This window comes from Abramis brama, assembly GCF_963993115.1.
Source record: "Abramis brama genome assembly, chromosome: 3".
In the NCBI taxonomy this organism is placed as follows: domain Eukaryota; kingdom Metazoa; phylum Chordata; class Actinopteri; order Cypriniformes; family Leuciscidae; genus Abramis; species Abramis brama.
Window position 1 is genome coordinate 18,457,759 of NC_139965.1, and position 16,111 is coordinate 18,473,869.

At 35.3% G+C, this 16,111-nt stretch overlaps 1 protein-coding gene across 1 annotated transcript; it reads right to left on the reverse strand.

Annotated features, from left to right (window-relative positions):
* Nucleotides 1–2,851: 2,851 nt before the first annotated feature.
* On the reverse strand, nt 2,852–14,461 carry arih1l (ariadne homolog, ubiquitin-conjugating enzyme E2 binding protein, 1 like). Its single transcript, XM_084110152.1, has 14 exons — nt 14,000–14,461; nt 12,386–12,453; nt 10,876–11,020; nt 10,642–10,734; nt 10,501–10,556; nt 10,345–10,411; nt 9,096–9,202; nt 8,734–8,776; nt 8,556–8,627; nt 7,929–8,059; nt 7,790–7,847; nt 6,762–7,022; nt 6,446–6,558; nt 2,852–5,171 (listed from the first exon to the last, which is right to left on the reverse strand). Exons 1-14 carry the CDS (start codon nt 14,309–14,311, stop codon nt 5,087–5,089), a joined length of 1,611 nt encoding a protein of 536 aa, XP_083966278.1. The 5' UTR covers nt 14,312–14,461; the 3' UTR covers nt 2,852–5,086.
* Between the last annotated feature and the right edge of the window lie 1,650 nt (nt 14,462–16,111).

The following is a 16,111-nucleotide window of genomic DNA, read 5'->3' on the forward strand; positions in this document are numbered from 1 at the left end:
CATAAAGAAAAGAATTGGGTTGCGTCCGAAATCGCATAGCTACTCTCTTGAGTAGATTCTTATTTTTAATTTTTTCCCTACTCTTTTAGAGTACCTACTGTGAATTCGGACATACTTTTGTCACATACTGTTTCTCACCTACTAGGCCAATAGTAAGCAAGTAGCCTATGTGATTTCGAAAGCAGCCCTCGAGTTAGCTCGAGTGGTTCCTCGGTCAAGCGATTTTTTAGGTTACTGAAATGTTATAAAAAACCTTTTAAAGTGAAGATAAATGTATACGTAAAATAAACAAGACCTTCCAATTATATGTTTTTGACGGCTTTAGCAGGCCTCAAATTAGGGCCCCCAAAAACTCATCATAATTCACACCCTGACAACTTGCTAAGCTATAATGCTCAAAGATGCTGTCTTTAGGAAGCACACTAGGTCTAGATCGACATACAAATTTGACACGGTTGGTGTTAAAATCAATTAATTATATAAATATTATTAGAAATGTTCATGTTTGCATTTGCTTAAGACCTTTCATTTGAACTCGCAGACAGATTAGGGAAATATAGGCTGTCTACAAATAAATTGTCATAAATAACAAAACAAGTGTCACTGGTAACAAAGAAAGCTGTAAATAATATTCTCACGAAGCACAATTGTGTTTTGCATTATGCAAATGCAAGGTAAACTGGTACAACTAGTATAACATATGTGCAGGTGTAAATATAACTATTCTATCAAAGTAAAAAAAAAAAAGTTTGTGAAAACACTGATAGAAGAAATATACTTTTGTATGTTGCACACACAGTATGAAGTAAACAAGCTCATATAAAGTGCAAATAAGTATAAAAACCTTAATTTAAATGTCCCTATATTGCACAAGCAGGCCAAAGGATATATATGTTGCACTTCATGGGGGTGTGGAGCACGTCACAATGTGTCATGTCTGAATAGGAAGAGGATGCAACCAGTTTCCTAATAATCACATAACAAGCACAAATGACAGATGATGTGAATTAGTACCCTTTGTATGAAGGTTGTAACTCCCAGTGAGCACTGGAAATTTTCTTGTGGAAACCAGGTTTCTTCACTTACCCACATCTTCTGATATTTTTAAAGATGGCCACTAGTTTCTGTTCTGGGTAAAGGGCTTTAAGTTAAAATAAGATTGTCAGATAGCTATTATCTTGACCTTAGTACAATCTGGGATATTCATTTTGAGAACTTACCTATATTCGCTGCTCATCCCTCAGAAGTCGCATTCATAACGCATTCGCACTATATTGATGACATTTACAAATGTCATCAAACCAAAACGGGCCTTTGCTAAAATAGTAGAGTCTATCACACTTCTTGTGAAACTCAAAAGTAGCTATAAGTATAAATACCCCATATTGCAATCTATGCAACATTCTGTCTGCAAACTCAATTTAAGCATGCTTAAGTCAAACTGCATGGAATATATAGTTGCTTTGTAGTCAATACCACGCTTTCCCCTATACAGCATAGAGCCACACCACTCAAACCACGCACTCTTCCACTTGAGCTGCGTTTAAAACCACACAGGTCTGTTTTTAGCCCTGACCTGAGGCTTCATTTCTTGAAGTGTCAGAGTTTCTCTTATGTATGACTATCAGGTAGTAGGTCTTTTTTAAATGCATCCTTGCCCATTCTCGACATTGTTTAATGCATTTGGAGAACCACAAAAGAGGAAGTAATAGCATGGCTGATGATTGACAACTAGTGCACAGGTTGAAGTTAATATTTCATTAACATGCTATGTGGCTTCACTTGTAGAGTGTGTGTGAAGGAGTAGTTCCTGTTTCATATAGAAAAACACGGCATTTATTAACATTTGAACAACCCAGTGGAGGATCTTCAGACGCACTTATTACCTCAAAATTAGTTTTTCTTTATATTTGTTGGTATATAGACATTTGAATATCTTTACATGCATATTTTGCTTTTACACATTTCCCAACCTCATTCATTAACCATTCATCCTCATGAGGGATGCATTTTTTACACTCTACTGTTATACTAGTGTGGAAATAACACAGTGCTATTTCATACGGTATGATAAACATAAGCATGCATGCATTAAAATGAAGTGCGATGAATCTTGCAGTGATGTGGAGCCGCACCCATCCGCAGTGAGGACAGGGGAAGCAGAGAAAGACCCTCCTTTATTTTTCTGCCTCACGTTTATGAAGCATATTGCGCCACCTACTGGTACTTATCTGTTCATGATTCAAGAGTTTCCTTCGGTTAAACGCAAAAGAATACCAGACAGTTGACGGTAGCCATTGACTCCCATAGTATTTCTCTTTCCTACTATGGAAGACAATGGGTGCCGTCAACTGTCTGGTCACCAACATTATTTTGTGTTCAACAGAAGAAACAAACAACTTGAGGGTGAGTAAATGATGACAATTTTCATTTTTGGGTGAACTATCCCTTTAACAATAACATCATTAACAGCAACATTTTGAGCACATTATAGTATTAACTAACAGAGCGATACATTTTTGTTACAATATTAATCTTTGTTAATGTTAGTTAATAAAAATAACTAAGAAATAAGTTCAATTTTCATGTTAGTTCACATTGCATTAATGTTAACAAATACAACTTTCGATTTTAATAATGCATTAATGTTGAAATTAACATTAAGATTAACAAATGCTGTAGAAGTTCATTCTTAGTTCATGTTAACTAATGAAACCTTATTGTAAAGTGTTACCAAATAAATATACAGAAGTAGTAATACATTATTAACTAATTATAAAGACCATGCATGACTAGACAAACTGTTAAAAAATTTCAGGTAGTACCAAATAAAGCAATGATTCCACCCAAATACTTTTGAATGAGATTTATTTAAATAGGACATTTTTTTTTTTTTAATAAGAATGGTTATAACACAGGAAAGCCACCGTAGATGAACATTTCTCTAAATTAGAGATTGTTCATTTTTAATCCATATATTCACACTTTGGTGAAGAAATCTCATCTGTCAGCACAGGGAACATTGCTGTCCCTCAACCCCCCCCCCCCCCCAAATGAGGGTTTAATAAAACATGAGCACAAACTCCAGGTGCCAATCATGGAGTCCATAAAATGTGACATTAGAATTAGTAGAAGCTGCTGTAAACCGAATTCAGATGCAAACATGTTTGATGCACTGAGAATGAATACCATGCATTCAAACAGTGTGAAGTAATGACCTAAAGGAAGTACAAACAGTGACTTGCCAAATAACAATAATAAAAACAACAACGAGTGTCACATCTGCTCACGTTCTGTCCTGAACTTGATGTCTCTTGCCATTTCTGACATTAGTGTAAACACAGCGCTCATATTTGCCTTATAAGTTTACCAGAAAAGGCCAACTTTTTGTTCTTAACAGCCAGGCTCATCAATGCAAGGCTTCAGTTATATCCACTCCACATAGTGCTTGATAGTAAGTACCAGTAAGCCTCATAACCACTTGGCAGTCATGTAAAGAAATACGACAGTGCTTTCAATATACCATCGGCCTTCTCTCACACTACAAAAGGTGCATACATTTAAAAAGTAAATGAAAAGTAAAACAGGTAAAAGCATTTGAGACTTTAGTTGTTAGTGAGTGAATGTCACTCAAGTTTGCTCTCATGGAACATCTGGTAGTGTGTGTTCGATATAACAGCGGTTTTAAAGAGATAAACGCTCAGCTAAACATCAACTAGGACGAGATGGTTCATAAAAAGGTACGAGTGCATGTTCTATCTAGTCGATCTTAGCTCAAACCAAACATCTAAAATGTTCACTTCCAAAACTGCATTAGACAATGAGAGCAATTTGTTGAATCTCATGTAAACGGTCAAGAACATTTCTGGGTCATATTTCACCACCAAAACAAATGTAAAATAAAATAAGACATTGCATTTTGAATAAAGAAAATAAAAACATATTTTTGGTGAATATTAAATAATATTTTTAAACCTCAAATTCTCATTTTTATAATGTATTTTTTTTTTTTAAATCATATAGATCTGCTATACTGAATTAATGCAGATATTTTTAAAAAATCAAATGAATAAGACTGGATAAGAATTACTGTAATACCTAAATTAATGAGTTGTTTTGCATTAAGGTACTGAGAATTTGATGTTTAATTTTCATGAATTTAATGAAGCATAATTGTTATAATGTAGAAAAAAAAAAATCTACTGGTTCTAAAATGAGGCTATATTTTCTTTATGCAAAATATAATGAAATTCTTTTTCTTTTGATTTCAGGGTTAAATATGACCCAGATATTTCCGTGTGAGATTCACCGAATTCTACTTTTTTTTTTCATTTTGTGTGTGTGTATTATATATATATACATATATGAATATGTATATATATGCATATGCATGTAATTAAGGCTACAGTTACCCTGCTGTTACTATGCCTCTGATTTGGGTGTGCAACTTTCTGGAAAGGTTTTCAACCTCCAGCGAAAAAACAAAAACAAACCACGAGGAAAAATCGTCACGTGGCCTATTCTCATGTTGTTTAAACACATTCTTGAATATCTGTAAAGAATAAATATTTTGCAAAAAAAACAAACAAACAAAAAAAAGATGCATCCCACTCCATGTTACATGCAAGTGTGCTATTTACAGCTTGAAATACACACTTCCGCCCCAAACACAAAGCATCCCCAAAGCACAACACACTCTGCATGGCTCAGACCTGTAAAGCTATGCTTAAGACAAGCCAATCTGAACTATAAAAACAACTTCAGACGAAAAGCACTTAAAAAATAAAAACGGACTACTGAAGAATCTCCACGGAAAGCATGGAGAACGGAATACATTTCCGTGCCGTGTCGACAATCAACTCTTACAGACTGCAATACTGACGTAGGAGTTTTATTTGAATATTCTACCTTTTCAGTAAAATGAACAAACTCTAAATAATGACAAAAATCCAGATGCCACGTAAAAAGGATGCAACATGGAGAGGGGCTTGCGGTGATGGCGACACCAAAGCTGTGACTGGACTGGAGACCACAGCACTTCACTGCTTTTATTTGCTCCAATATGCTTGTGATGCAGCAGTTTTGCTCAGTCTTCTATGTACTCCCACAAGTCTTTCTCATAGCCCTCATGAACGTGCTGTAGCAGCACTCGTCGCCGACTCTCACAGTATCTAAACGGGAGGAGAAACGCACAAAAGTCCTCAAATGTGAGAAGCTCAACACATTTTTGATAGGAATGTTTCCTATTAGTGATTGCTTTATAACATTTGGATTTGTAGTGAAAATCATTCCAGTGCACACGGGTTTCTATAAAGGCATTTCACTGGAGAATACAGAGTTCAAATGGGTCTGTACTAGGGATACCCCAAAATTACAGCCGTTGGAAATGCCATAAAACATTTTCAGCGGAAAGAGACAACAGGCAGAAAACATAAATGCAAAATTAAACTTTAACAGATTGGATAACAGGAACTTTTAGCATACTTATATATATAGCATATATATATATATAAAATATTAACAATTGTCTAGATGCTCCACTTTGAATGCTGGTTGATAAAGAGAGTTTTGTGTTCTCAAACAGATTGTGCACATGCACTACACTGACAGAGATTAACCAACATCTCATGTAATGCATTGTAACAGATGTTGGAGGCAACAGGTGCAGATGTGCTTGTATTACATAAAATCTGTTTGAGTTATTTTGAAGTCACTGCCTTCCACTTTCTGCATATCGTAACATGAAAAGAAAGATCTCTGTGTAAAACACGGTAATAAAAAACTTTTTCTATACAGCTGTCAATTTAAACAATATTCCAAAAAAATAGACTGTTGTAAATTTACTCCAATGAAGTTAGTGTAATTAATTATTATTTTTTGAATACATAAAAATAAATTTTATTCATATATAAAAAATAAAGATTCATCATTAGAGAATTAGAATGCTAATTTATAATGAGAATTTTCAACCCAGTGTCTCCAGAAATCACCAGTTTCTTTTTCAACCAAGAATTTTCATTTCAGTGCATCACTAGTGTGTACATTTCATAACATTCACTGTGTAATAAGTCTCCAAATCATCATGTGTCCATGCATCATTCACTGATACCCTCCCCTTTGCTCTTGTGCTTTACACTTTCCCCAGGAATACAAGCAAGAATCAATGGCGTTTTGCCAATGACATCAAACCTGCCCGATGTGTTAGATTAAAAAAAAAATTCACAGCTTCATAGAGTATATATATATATATATATATATAAAAAAATGACAAAAGCACATAACAAAATTACTAAAACTTAAACTAAAATTAAAACGTATAAAAAATAAAAGCTAATAAAAAAATAATATAATTAATACTAAAATAACACTGCAGCAGTCAACATAATGTCATGCATTTAAGAAACAAAAACAGACACAATATTGTGCATTTGGAAAAATGTCTCACCTATACTTATCCTGAACTTTCTGTTTGATATCTTGCAAAGAATCCTGGGAGATATCTCGCTCTAGATAACCCGAAAGCACCTCTGTAGCGTTCTCCAAATCAGCCTGATTGTTCTTTACAAAAAACAAACAAAAAAAGGTATGTTAATTTCTATGAGGTGTAAACAGTGTGATGCTATTACAACATAGTCTGAATGTTAATCCCACCAATGGCAGACAGATGGAGTGTTTGGTAAACCTGGTCATTACTTTGCATCTATAAAACAGTCTACCACATGGTTTCGTGAAATTCACATGAAGCACGATTTCCTCCTCACCTCGAAGATAATGGACTGGTTGTTCTTTTTGAGGTAGAAGGCGAAGACGTATGTGAACATAAGCGTGGACCGACACTGGCACAGCACGTCCACGGCCTTCTTCAGGAACTGCACCTCGATCCACGACATGTTGTGTTGCTGCATCTCCTCCATCTTCTGCTTCACCTGCGCGTACAGCTTGTGCTCGAAGCGCAGACTCTGCATGTGGTTCATGTAGCGGTTGCAGTAGAAGAGGTAGCGTTGCAGGGCTGCGCGGGAACGCTGCAATATGGATACAAGCAGGATTTGTAATTAACTTTTTCACTCACCGGCGAATTTCGCTACTAAATTACAGGCCATTCAGAACTTCTACATATTATATATATATATATATACTTACTTCATTTCATACATTCATTTCTTATTTAAACAAAATCCTGTCATCCAGCCATCTCCTCCCTTCCACTTTCATCATCATCACCAAAAGTGTGTTTTAGGTGGACAGATCAATACAGTACAAAGAACATAAATGTAGGATATTGAAAAATAACAATGTCTTTTTTGTTAACCAAATGCTTTTTAATCTTCGCTATTGCTTCAATGCAAATGACCAAACGCGCCGTTATTTGTTGAGTAGTGACGTGTGTGTTGAAGTAAGCCTGATATGCGCAGATTCTGAGCAATACGCTGTATTTAATAAACACTGATGACTCACAAGTTGAGTTTTTGCACTAAATCTGCGCAGAGTTGACTTCCACAAACTTCCCCAGCAAAGTGAGTATAAGAGAACAAGTAACAAGTAAAATTGATTTCTACTCACATTTGGCGGGTGTTAATTTCAAACCCTGGATACAACTTACACTCATTCCAAAAGAAAACAAGTTATAGGTCATGGGTCGCTCAGAACGGAGATTGAGCAAGCATATACGCCGCACCACCACAAAATAAGTCATGCTTTCCTGCAAGAGCTAATTCAACTTAGATAGAAAAAGGAAGACATGTGACTGCTGTACATTGGAGATGTTGCATCAAATGACAACGAAAAGTACCTCCTGAGCATCTCTGGCTGCCTTAGCATCATCTTCATTGTAGCGATTGCAGTTGTACCTATAATCAGCGTACATGTTATTTCAATGTATCATATGTATATAAAAACATAAGCATTTATAAGAGGTGAAGTAGACTCACCAAGCAGAGCCATGGGGCTCCCAAGGGCCGAGACAAACCCAGCAGAACTCTGCTTTACAACTCTGGTTTCGACACACCATGTGATTACAGCCCCCATCTTTTTCAATGGTCACATGACATTTGGGACATTCCTAAAAAAAAAAAAAAAAAAAAAATCAGGAATACCCAAATGAAACAGGAATATTCTGGGTTAATTACAAGTTAGGTTTATTGACATCTTTATTGAGCATTTGTGGCTTGTTGCAGATTATAAACAAAAATATACTTGCCTTGTTCTTTAAATTAAAAAATATATTGCTGGCAGTACAATTTTCAAAACGTGAAGCTTTTCTATTCTATTTATATTAGTATTTTTCACTCTTTTGTCCTGTGTGGCTGTTTGCTATTGCCAGTAAAATAAATGTAAATTAATTTGTGAAACAAATGGCCAGACCTGTTTAACGTAAATATCCTTTTCTCTTTGGACAAAGTATGGACTCAAAATAATACTTTCACGTTTTTCATAACACAGCACACTGAATTTTATGGACTCAATATCGTAAGAGTACACATAATAAATAAATAAACACACACACACACAGTACATAAACTTCATATCATCAATTGACTGTTCAGGGGTCCTTGTACCTTGGTATTTGCTGCAATCCAGTTTGACGTTTCACTGTCATCATCACACTTCTTTATCCACTTCCTCAACCACTTGAAGAGAATAGTAGCAATATTATTAAAGAAAATGACAAATCTAATCTAATAATATCAATATCAACAATGGAAATAATCTAACCTAATATGAGTGCTAACATACCTTGCATTTAACAGGGTCATGCCAGTTCTCTCCACAATTGAAACTAGTTATTGAAAAAAGAAAATAAATTAAAGGGAGTAGTTCACCCAAAAATGAAAATCCTGTCATTATATACTCACCTTCATGTTGTTTCAAAGCAATATGGTGTTATTACATATTGAAAATAACAACAGCATAAGGCTGAGTCAATAATGACAGAAAAGGGTGCGCAGCAGAAAAAACGGTGTATACTAACAACATTTCATGAAATTGTTAAGCTTGATCACCTGTTAGGTTATTATTTTTGTAGAAGTGACTTATAAAGCTACAGGATGCTGCAAATCCACTGAAGCGCTGCATTGCATTCTGCATCAGACTCTTACCAGAACTGTCTCCCGCATTTGCAGCGAACTGGTTTGGCATCAGGATACTGAACTTTGACCACATGGTGGCAGTCAGGAGCTGGACACCATTTCAACAGTCTGTTACACTGTAGAAGAGCAGACAGACAACCAGTGAGAGAGAGACTACAGAAGAGTTCACTGCATGCATACAGATATTCACCCAAACGTCACATTCATGACATTCGAAAGCTTAACTACAAAGACACCACATATGTTTTATAGATTTAGCATCAGCTAGGGGTTTACCATCAAAACGGTTAATATATCGTCACTGTTGAGTGAATATCTCCATATTTTGTAATTTTTTTCATAAATCATTACTGTTGGTCACTCTTTATGTGTGTCTGTGAGTTTTTGAAATTATTTAACCAATGAAAAGTATTAAAAGAGCTTGACTAAACCCATTGGATCCTCAAACTGTCAGTCAAACCTCCCCGGACCATCTCTGCTTGTTTGCAATACAACGGTAAATAACAAACTGTTTGTTTGAATAAGTACAATATTTACTTTACTCAATAAGCACAATATATAAATGCTAATGCTTTATTTATTTCAGGAGCTGAAAAGAGTGTCTTAGTCTAGAATTTGTTGTCGAGTAACAGCCATACGGTCTTAAATAGCCTGTGTGAAGCACTTCATCTCTTACAACATGAGATTTTGGACAAATGACAAAAAAAAAACTGAGCGCCCAAATAGCTACAGTAAACTTTATAATCTGTAAGTTGCTGAAAACATTATGCAATGCACTTATTGCCTCAGACGCGGTCGTGATAGTGAGAGACAAAGCATGCATTTAAATCCTCATAACTCATCCTCATTTAAGCTTGATGTTGGTCAAATGTTAACAATATAATGACACATGCAAGTGTCTGAACATGTATAACGCCACAATATCATCGCAAAGTTTAATTATTTAAAAAAAACAGTGTTTTTTTCCATTTCCAGAAAAGTAGCAGTCTTGGACATGCAAGGTTTCCGCCTGACAGCAAGGAAATACACACATTACACATTATTTTGCGTTGAACACACAAAAGTTAGTTAGTAATCAGTTAACTGAGTTTATAAAAACAAATTGATTGTTTCTCAATTAAAATTAGATTTGATATTGGTATTAGTATTTGGAATCTCTATCCCAGGTTATTCAGGGAGTTGCAAATGTGCTATTTGCACAATGTCATTTTCATTTCAAACACACAACTTTGTGCAACCAACATAAATAACGTCTTACCTCTACAAAACTATTTGTGATTAAATGCTGATACTTCAATTTCACTTTAGAATCTGTGATCAGTCGCCTGCCAAAACAACAACAACAAATATTTAAAAAATAATTTAAAACAGATAAATCTTAAAATAAATAGGTTAAATTCACAAAAGCGCTCACATTACAGTGTTATCGTCAACCAAAATGTCACAGTTGTGAGCAGGACACGAGATGGTCTGGAAAAACAAAAGAAAAAACAAAGTTATACAATTGTAGAGCAGATTCCAATATCAGGTTACAATGAGCTGAACAGGAACCCACCTGTCCCATCCCTTCCTCAATGATTTTGGTAGTTAAATAATCACCCCAGCACTGCACGCAGAACTTGTGTCCACACTCTAGACCTGTGAAATACTAGGAAAGGAAACACACATTCCTACCGAATAAGTCATCAAGTTGTGCAAAATGAGTCACTGCAATGGACTTCACGGTTTTGGTATCATAGGCTTTTCTAAAGACCTGATGAAGAGACATTTGGCTCTAACTGACACTGACCGAGTTTGGATAGTTGAGATAGCAGATCTGGCAGGGCAAATCCTGACTGGAGGACCGTGTGCTCATTGGTCGCGTTTTGACCTTTTTACTGGGGTTTATGACGTGGCACTCTGTAAACAACTTGTCCAGATTTCCATCGAAGTACCTGCACCATTTAAATGTTGAGAGGAAGAAGAAGACAACTCTTCAATCAGCAAACAGATCAATTAAAAGTTATCATAACTACGGATGCACTGAAATTTTGGCCACCGAATTTTTTTTGGCCGAGACAGCCATTTAAAGTCAGTGACCGAAACCCGATGGACCGTTTTGACTGTTCAGCATCTGTTTCGTGCACAAAATAGCTACAGGGTTAGTTAAAGGGTTAGTTCACCCAAAAATGAAAATTCTGTCAGTAATTACTCACCCTCATGTTGTTCCAACCCCGTAAGACCTTCGTTCATCTTCGGAACACAAATTAAGATATTTTTGATTAAATCTGAGAGCTGGATCACTGCTCCATAGGCTTCTAAGACATTATAACTTGCTGGCCCAGAAAATGTATTAAAGACATCGTTAATATAGTCCAAGTGACTACAGTGGCTCAATCTTAAGTTTATAAAGCGACGAGAATACTTTTTGTGCGCAAAAAAACAAACAAAAATAACGACTTTATTCCACTATTCATTTCCTTCTCTCTGGGCCTCGAGTTTTTTCACGTAGTGTTTTAGCGCTGCGCGTCTGTGTTGCACGTCACCACGTAGGCTCACTATTGGCCGACGCTGATCATGTGTGTGATGCGTGTGACGTATAACACAGACGCGCTAAAACACTACGTGAAAAAACTCGAGGCCCAGAGAGAAGGAAATTAATAGTGGAATAAAGTCGTTATTTTTGTTTGTTTTTTTGCGCACAAAAAGTATTCTCGTCGCTTTATAAACTTAAGATTGAGCCACTGTAGTCACTTGGACTATATTAACAATGTCTTTAATGCATTTTCTGGGCCAGCAAGTTATAACGTCTTTAGAAGCCTATGGAGGAGTGATCCAGCTCTCAGATTTAATCAAAAATATCTTAATTTGTGTTCCGAAGATGAACGAAGGTCTTACGGGGTTGGAACAACATGAGGGTGAGTAATTACTGACAGAATTTTCATTTTTGGGTGAACTAACCCTTTAAACATGTTAGTGTAAACAATTAACCTGTTAGTGATGTATTCATTATTTAATGCATGTCTGAATAAATCTGTCATGGAAACAAGCTGAAGTATTCTTTATTAAGTTTCTTATTAAGTCTTTGATATAAAACCTGCCTTGTGTTATTTAAATATTTGTTTGTACAACTCCATTTTAGCTATTTGAGAGTTGATAACTAAATAATTAATTGATTATTATTAATTTATTTTCGGTTTTCAGCCAAGTGCATCGGTCTTCATTTCGGTGCATCCCTAATCATAACATTGTTTACTGCAAATTTATGACAATGTTAAAATAAATAAATATAATAAAATAAATGAAGAAAAATTACATGCCTCTCCATAAGCTTCTCTTTGTCCCAGTTGAAGTGACTAAGGAGTATTCTGGTTATCGTAGCTGGGTTCTGAAAAAGACAATATTGTTGACAGACCTAGTTAAACCATGTCTCAGTTTAGTTCGTTTTTCCTGTTGTGTTTTCAAGGTACCAACTTGACACAGTCTGCACTTTTGAGGAAGAACTAATTACTGGATCGACTGTCATCAAATCATAGAAAAATACTCAGAATTTTGTAAGAGGAACTTAGTCACAAGGAACCCAGATTTATCTGTACTTATTACTCTTGAAATATGTTTTAAAGGGATGCATGATACTGGATTTTTGCCAATATCGGATATACATAGGCTACATTTTTCCTTTGTTTGGACACAGCAAGTTTTATGGAAGCTTGTTTCCACCACGGAATAAAAAATAAGCAAAAATTACCATTATTATTTTATATTCTGTAGCAGAAACAAGCTTCCATAAAGTCTCTCACGTGCAGGCAGCAGGGATTATAAGCAAAAAAATTTTCCATTTGAGTTGGTTTTGAGAAAAATATCTACTTTTTCATTTCGGTTTCAGAATTCTGAGGTTCATTCAAATGCTAACCTGAGACTGAATGGGTGTCCATTCAAAACAATGACACATTTTATTTCACTATTGCACCATGAAGGCTTCAACAGCTCAACTTAGGGGTGATGCAAGAAATCAAGGAAAACTGTCTGGTATTGTTTTGACAGGTTTATCTTATAAACTCCCAACACAACACTAATATTTAAGTTTTTTTCATAAGCTATACAAATGTATAAGTACTCAACATCATTGTCCAATATTACATGATTAACATGTTATTTTGTATAACAACATGTATGCCAGAAACTGATGCAGCTTTCTTTTTAAGGAGGAAAGCCATTAAAGCTCATGTGTTTTTCATATATATTTGCTGGACCTGATCTAAACACTTACAAAATACACAATACATGACGGTTGTCATTCATCCATGTACAAATAAAAATTTGTAATTTTTCACCAAAGTTTTCTTATCTCCACTTAAGTTGGACACTAGTATGCTTGATAAATGTGGGTTTGAGTTCAAAACATTTAAACACCCCAAACCCTTTTAAAGTGTGTTTGTGTTTGGAGAACCAAACATGTTCCACAAGCTTAAAAACTGTCAAATTTTAAAAACAAATGAATCAAGTAAGTTAGCATTAGCTGAAGTGACAGGGCTGAACGTTAGTCTGCTACAAAACAACAACAACAAATCACATATAAACGCACATATATGCGACTCATAACATACGATTTAAGAAATACGATGCGTTTAGATATGCTTAAAATCTGTCAAATAAAGTTCAGTCTCTGTAAACTGGGTCGCGCTAGCAGAACTAGCTAAATATAGCTCATAAAAAAACACCTGAATTCACTAAAATAACACAAAAACACCAAAACGCAAACATAAGAGAGTTAATGCAACACCATTGGGATAAGAAAAACCCGCTTCATTTTCGCATCATTCGGCCTCTCGTTTCAGTTATTCGCTAATGCTAATGCTAACAGCATCAGTCATCCATATAAACAAACTTATAAAGTCGTTGGAAAAATCAGAATAAAACTGTTTGCTATGTACCTGTATGACCTCGTTGACCTCCCTGATGCACTCAACCATGTGCTGGAGGATCTGCTCGGTGGTCAAAACCTCGAAGCGGTAGTCCTCGTCCTCCTGCCCGGGCCCCAGGCCGCCACCGCCGCCGCCGCCGGTGTCAACGCAGTCGTCGGGCTCTCCTCCGGCCACCGCGGGGTCCAGCAGCTCCACCTCGCCCAGGTCCAGCGTGTCATCCTCGGCCTCCTCCTCGCCGCTGTCCTCGCTGCACTCCTCTTCCTCTTCTTCCTCCTCCTCTTCATCATCAAACTCATAATTGTAGCCCTCGTCCGAGTCCATGTCTCAGTGTTGTGTAGGGTGACTATCTATAATAAAGTGTCAGTGTGTGTGAGTGTGTATTGCTGTTTGACCTGCGCTTTACTGACTGAGCGGATCCTTATTAGAGACCCGTCGCGTCACTGCTGCGTCACTCACTACATCCTGACCAATACATAATACATTCGCCGATTCTCAACTGTAATCTCTGTTATTGTAAGATTTGTTATTTTTCGCATTGTAATTATGATTTAGAATATATAGGACATGTAATTATTTTATTGCCATTTTTTTTTTTATTCATAAATGTAGGCTACATTTTCCTTAACAATTACCCACATTTAATAATTTCCTACATGACTTGAATTGCTTATGACACTAAAAATAATTAACAATAAAAGCGTCAAAATTGTATGACAAACTTTTGAATGTAGCGTAATTTGATTCATTGCCTCTTTATATTTAATTTCATATAATTGTATTTACATATATATTTATCTTATTTTAGATTTTTTTTGTCTTCCATCCTTTATTTTAAATAAGCTGTCATCCAATGTTATAGTAGGCCTACTTAATTGTTCAGGATTTTTTTTGGATTGTACTTGTATTTGGTTTGTTTCAAAACAATCCAAAAATAATATTCAATAATAATAATAATAATATTACATACTCTTGATTATTTTCCTGAGCCAAATAGAAAGTAAAATATGTGTTTCTGCAAAGGGGTAGAAATTATAAAGTAAGACCCCTTTTATTGAAATTTTCAGTAATAGTCTTTTACTGTAATAATGTATTTGAAAATATAAATTGGAGGGAAAAAAATGTGGTCCTTCATGCAACAAAAATATTTTCTCACTAATATAGTAAAATAAGTCTCCTTGAAATGAATTTTACCCTATCAAACATTTTGAATCAATATCAGTTTTATATTTATTCATGAAATGTTCATTTTGCCAAATTCACACAGACACTGTCATTCTTTTATTTTGGGCCTGACACTATAGTGAACACATTTGGTAATAATGTATAAATATAAAAGTATCAATGGCTTCGAAGAATCAAGTGCTACTGAGGATGACACTCAGACTCTTAACCGAGATTTCCCAACTTTATTGTCAGCTGAACCTCTTTGCCCTAATATATTTAATATATAAGTCCTTAGTAAGGTCAATAATAAAAAATAAATAATAATAAAAAGTTAACAGTTCTCTGGTGTCGGTTAATGGTCACATGACAGGTAAACATATTTTTTATTAAATAAATGTTTTAGTTTGGTTGTTTTTATTTAAAAAAAAAATATCTGTTGATTGTATTTATTATTTAATTATGATTTAATTACTTAATAGCATTTTATTAAACTCATGAACCCCTGTCAGGGAAACCCTGATGTAATAATGTAATATTTCATGCATTTCATGTTGTTGATAACACATAATGGAATATATTTTTTCTCTTTGCATTTTTATATCAATAGGTACAAGATTATCCTATTCAAATCATTGTGATAAACGAGTCAGATCAAACGTAATCAAAAAGTAGTCAGAATACATGACCTAAAATTAGTAATTTAGATTACTAACTACAATTTTTGTAGCTAGTAATCTACCCAGCACTGCCTACAAGGAGGACTTCAGTTTTACTCCAATTGAGTTTTAGAAAATTATCAGAAAGCCAATCTCTAATTTCAGCTAAACTAGACAGAGAAAGTGGAAGAAAGGAACCAGAGGGCTTGGAAGACAGACAGAGCTGGGTGCCATCAGCGTAGCAATTAAAATGGTTACCCATATTTCCTAAAAATACAACCAAGAGGAATTATGTAAATGA

Coding starts and splice junctions, on each gene's coding strand:
- arih1l (XM_084110152.1), bottom strand. CDS start 14,311: ATGGACTCGGACGAGGGCTACAATTATGAGTTTGATGATGAAGAGGAG. Junction 12,454..13,999: donor AGGTCAACGAGGTCATACAG/GTACATAGCAAA, acceptor TGTCTTTTTCAG/AACCCAGCTACGATAACCAG. Junction 7,023..7,789: donor CAGCCAGAGATGCTCAGGAG/GTACTTTTCGTT, acceptor TCCATATTGCAG/CGTTCCCGCGCAGCCCTGCA.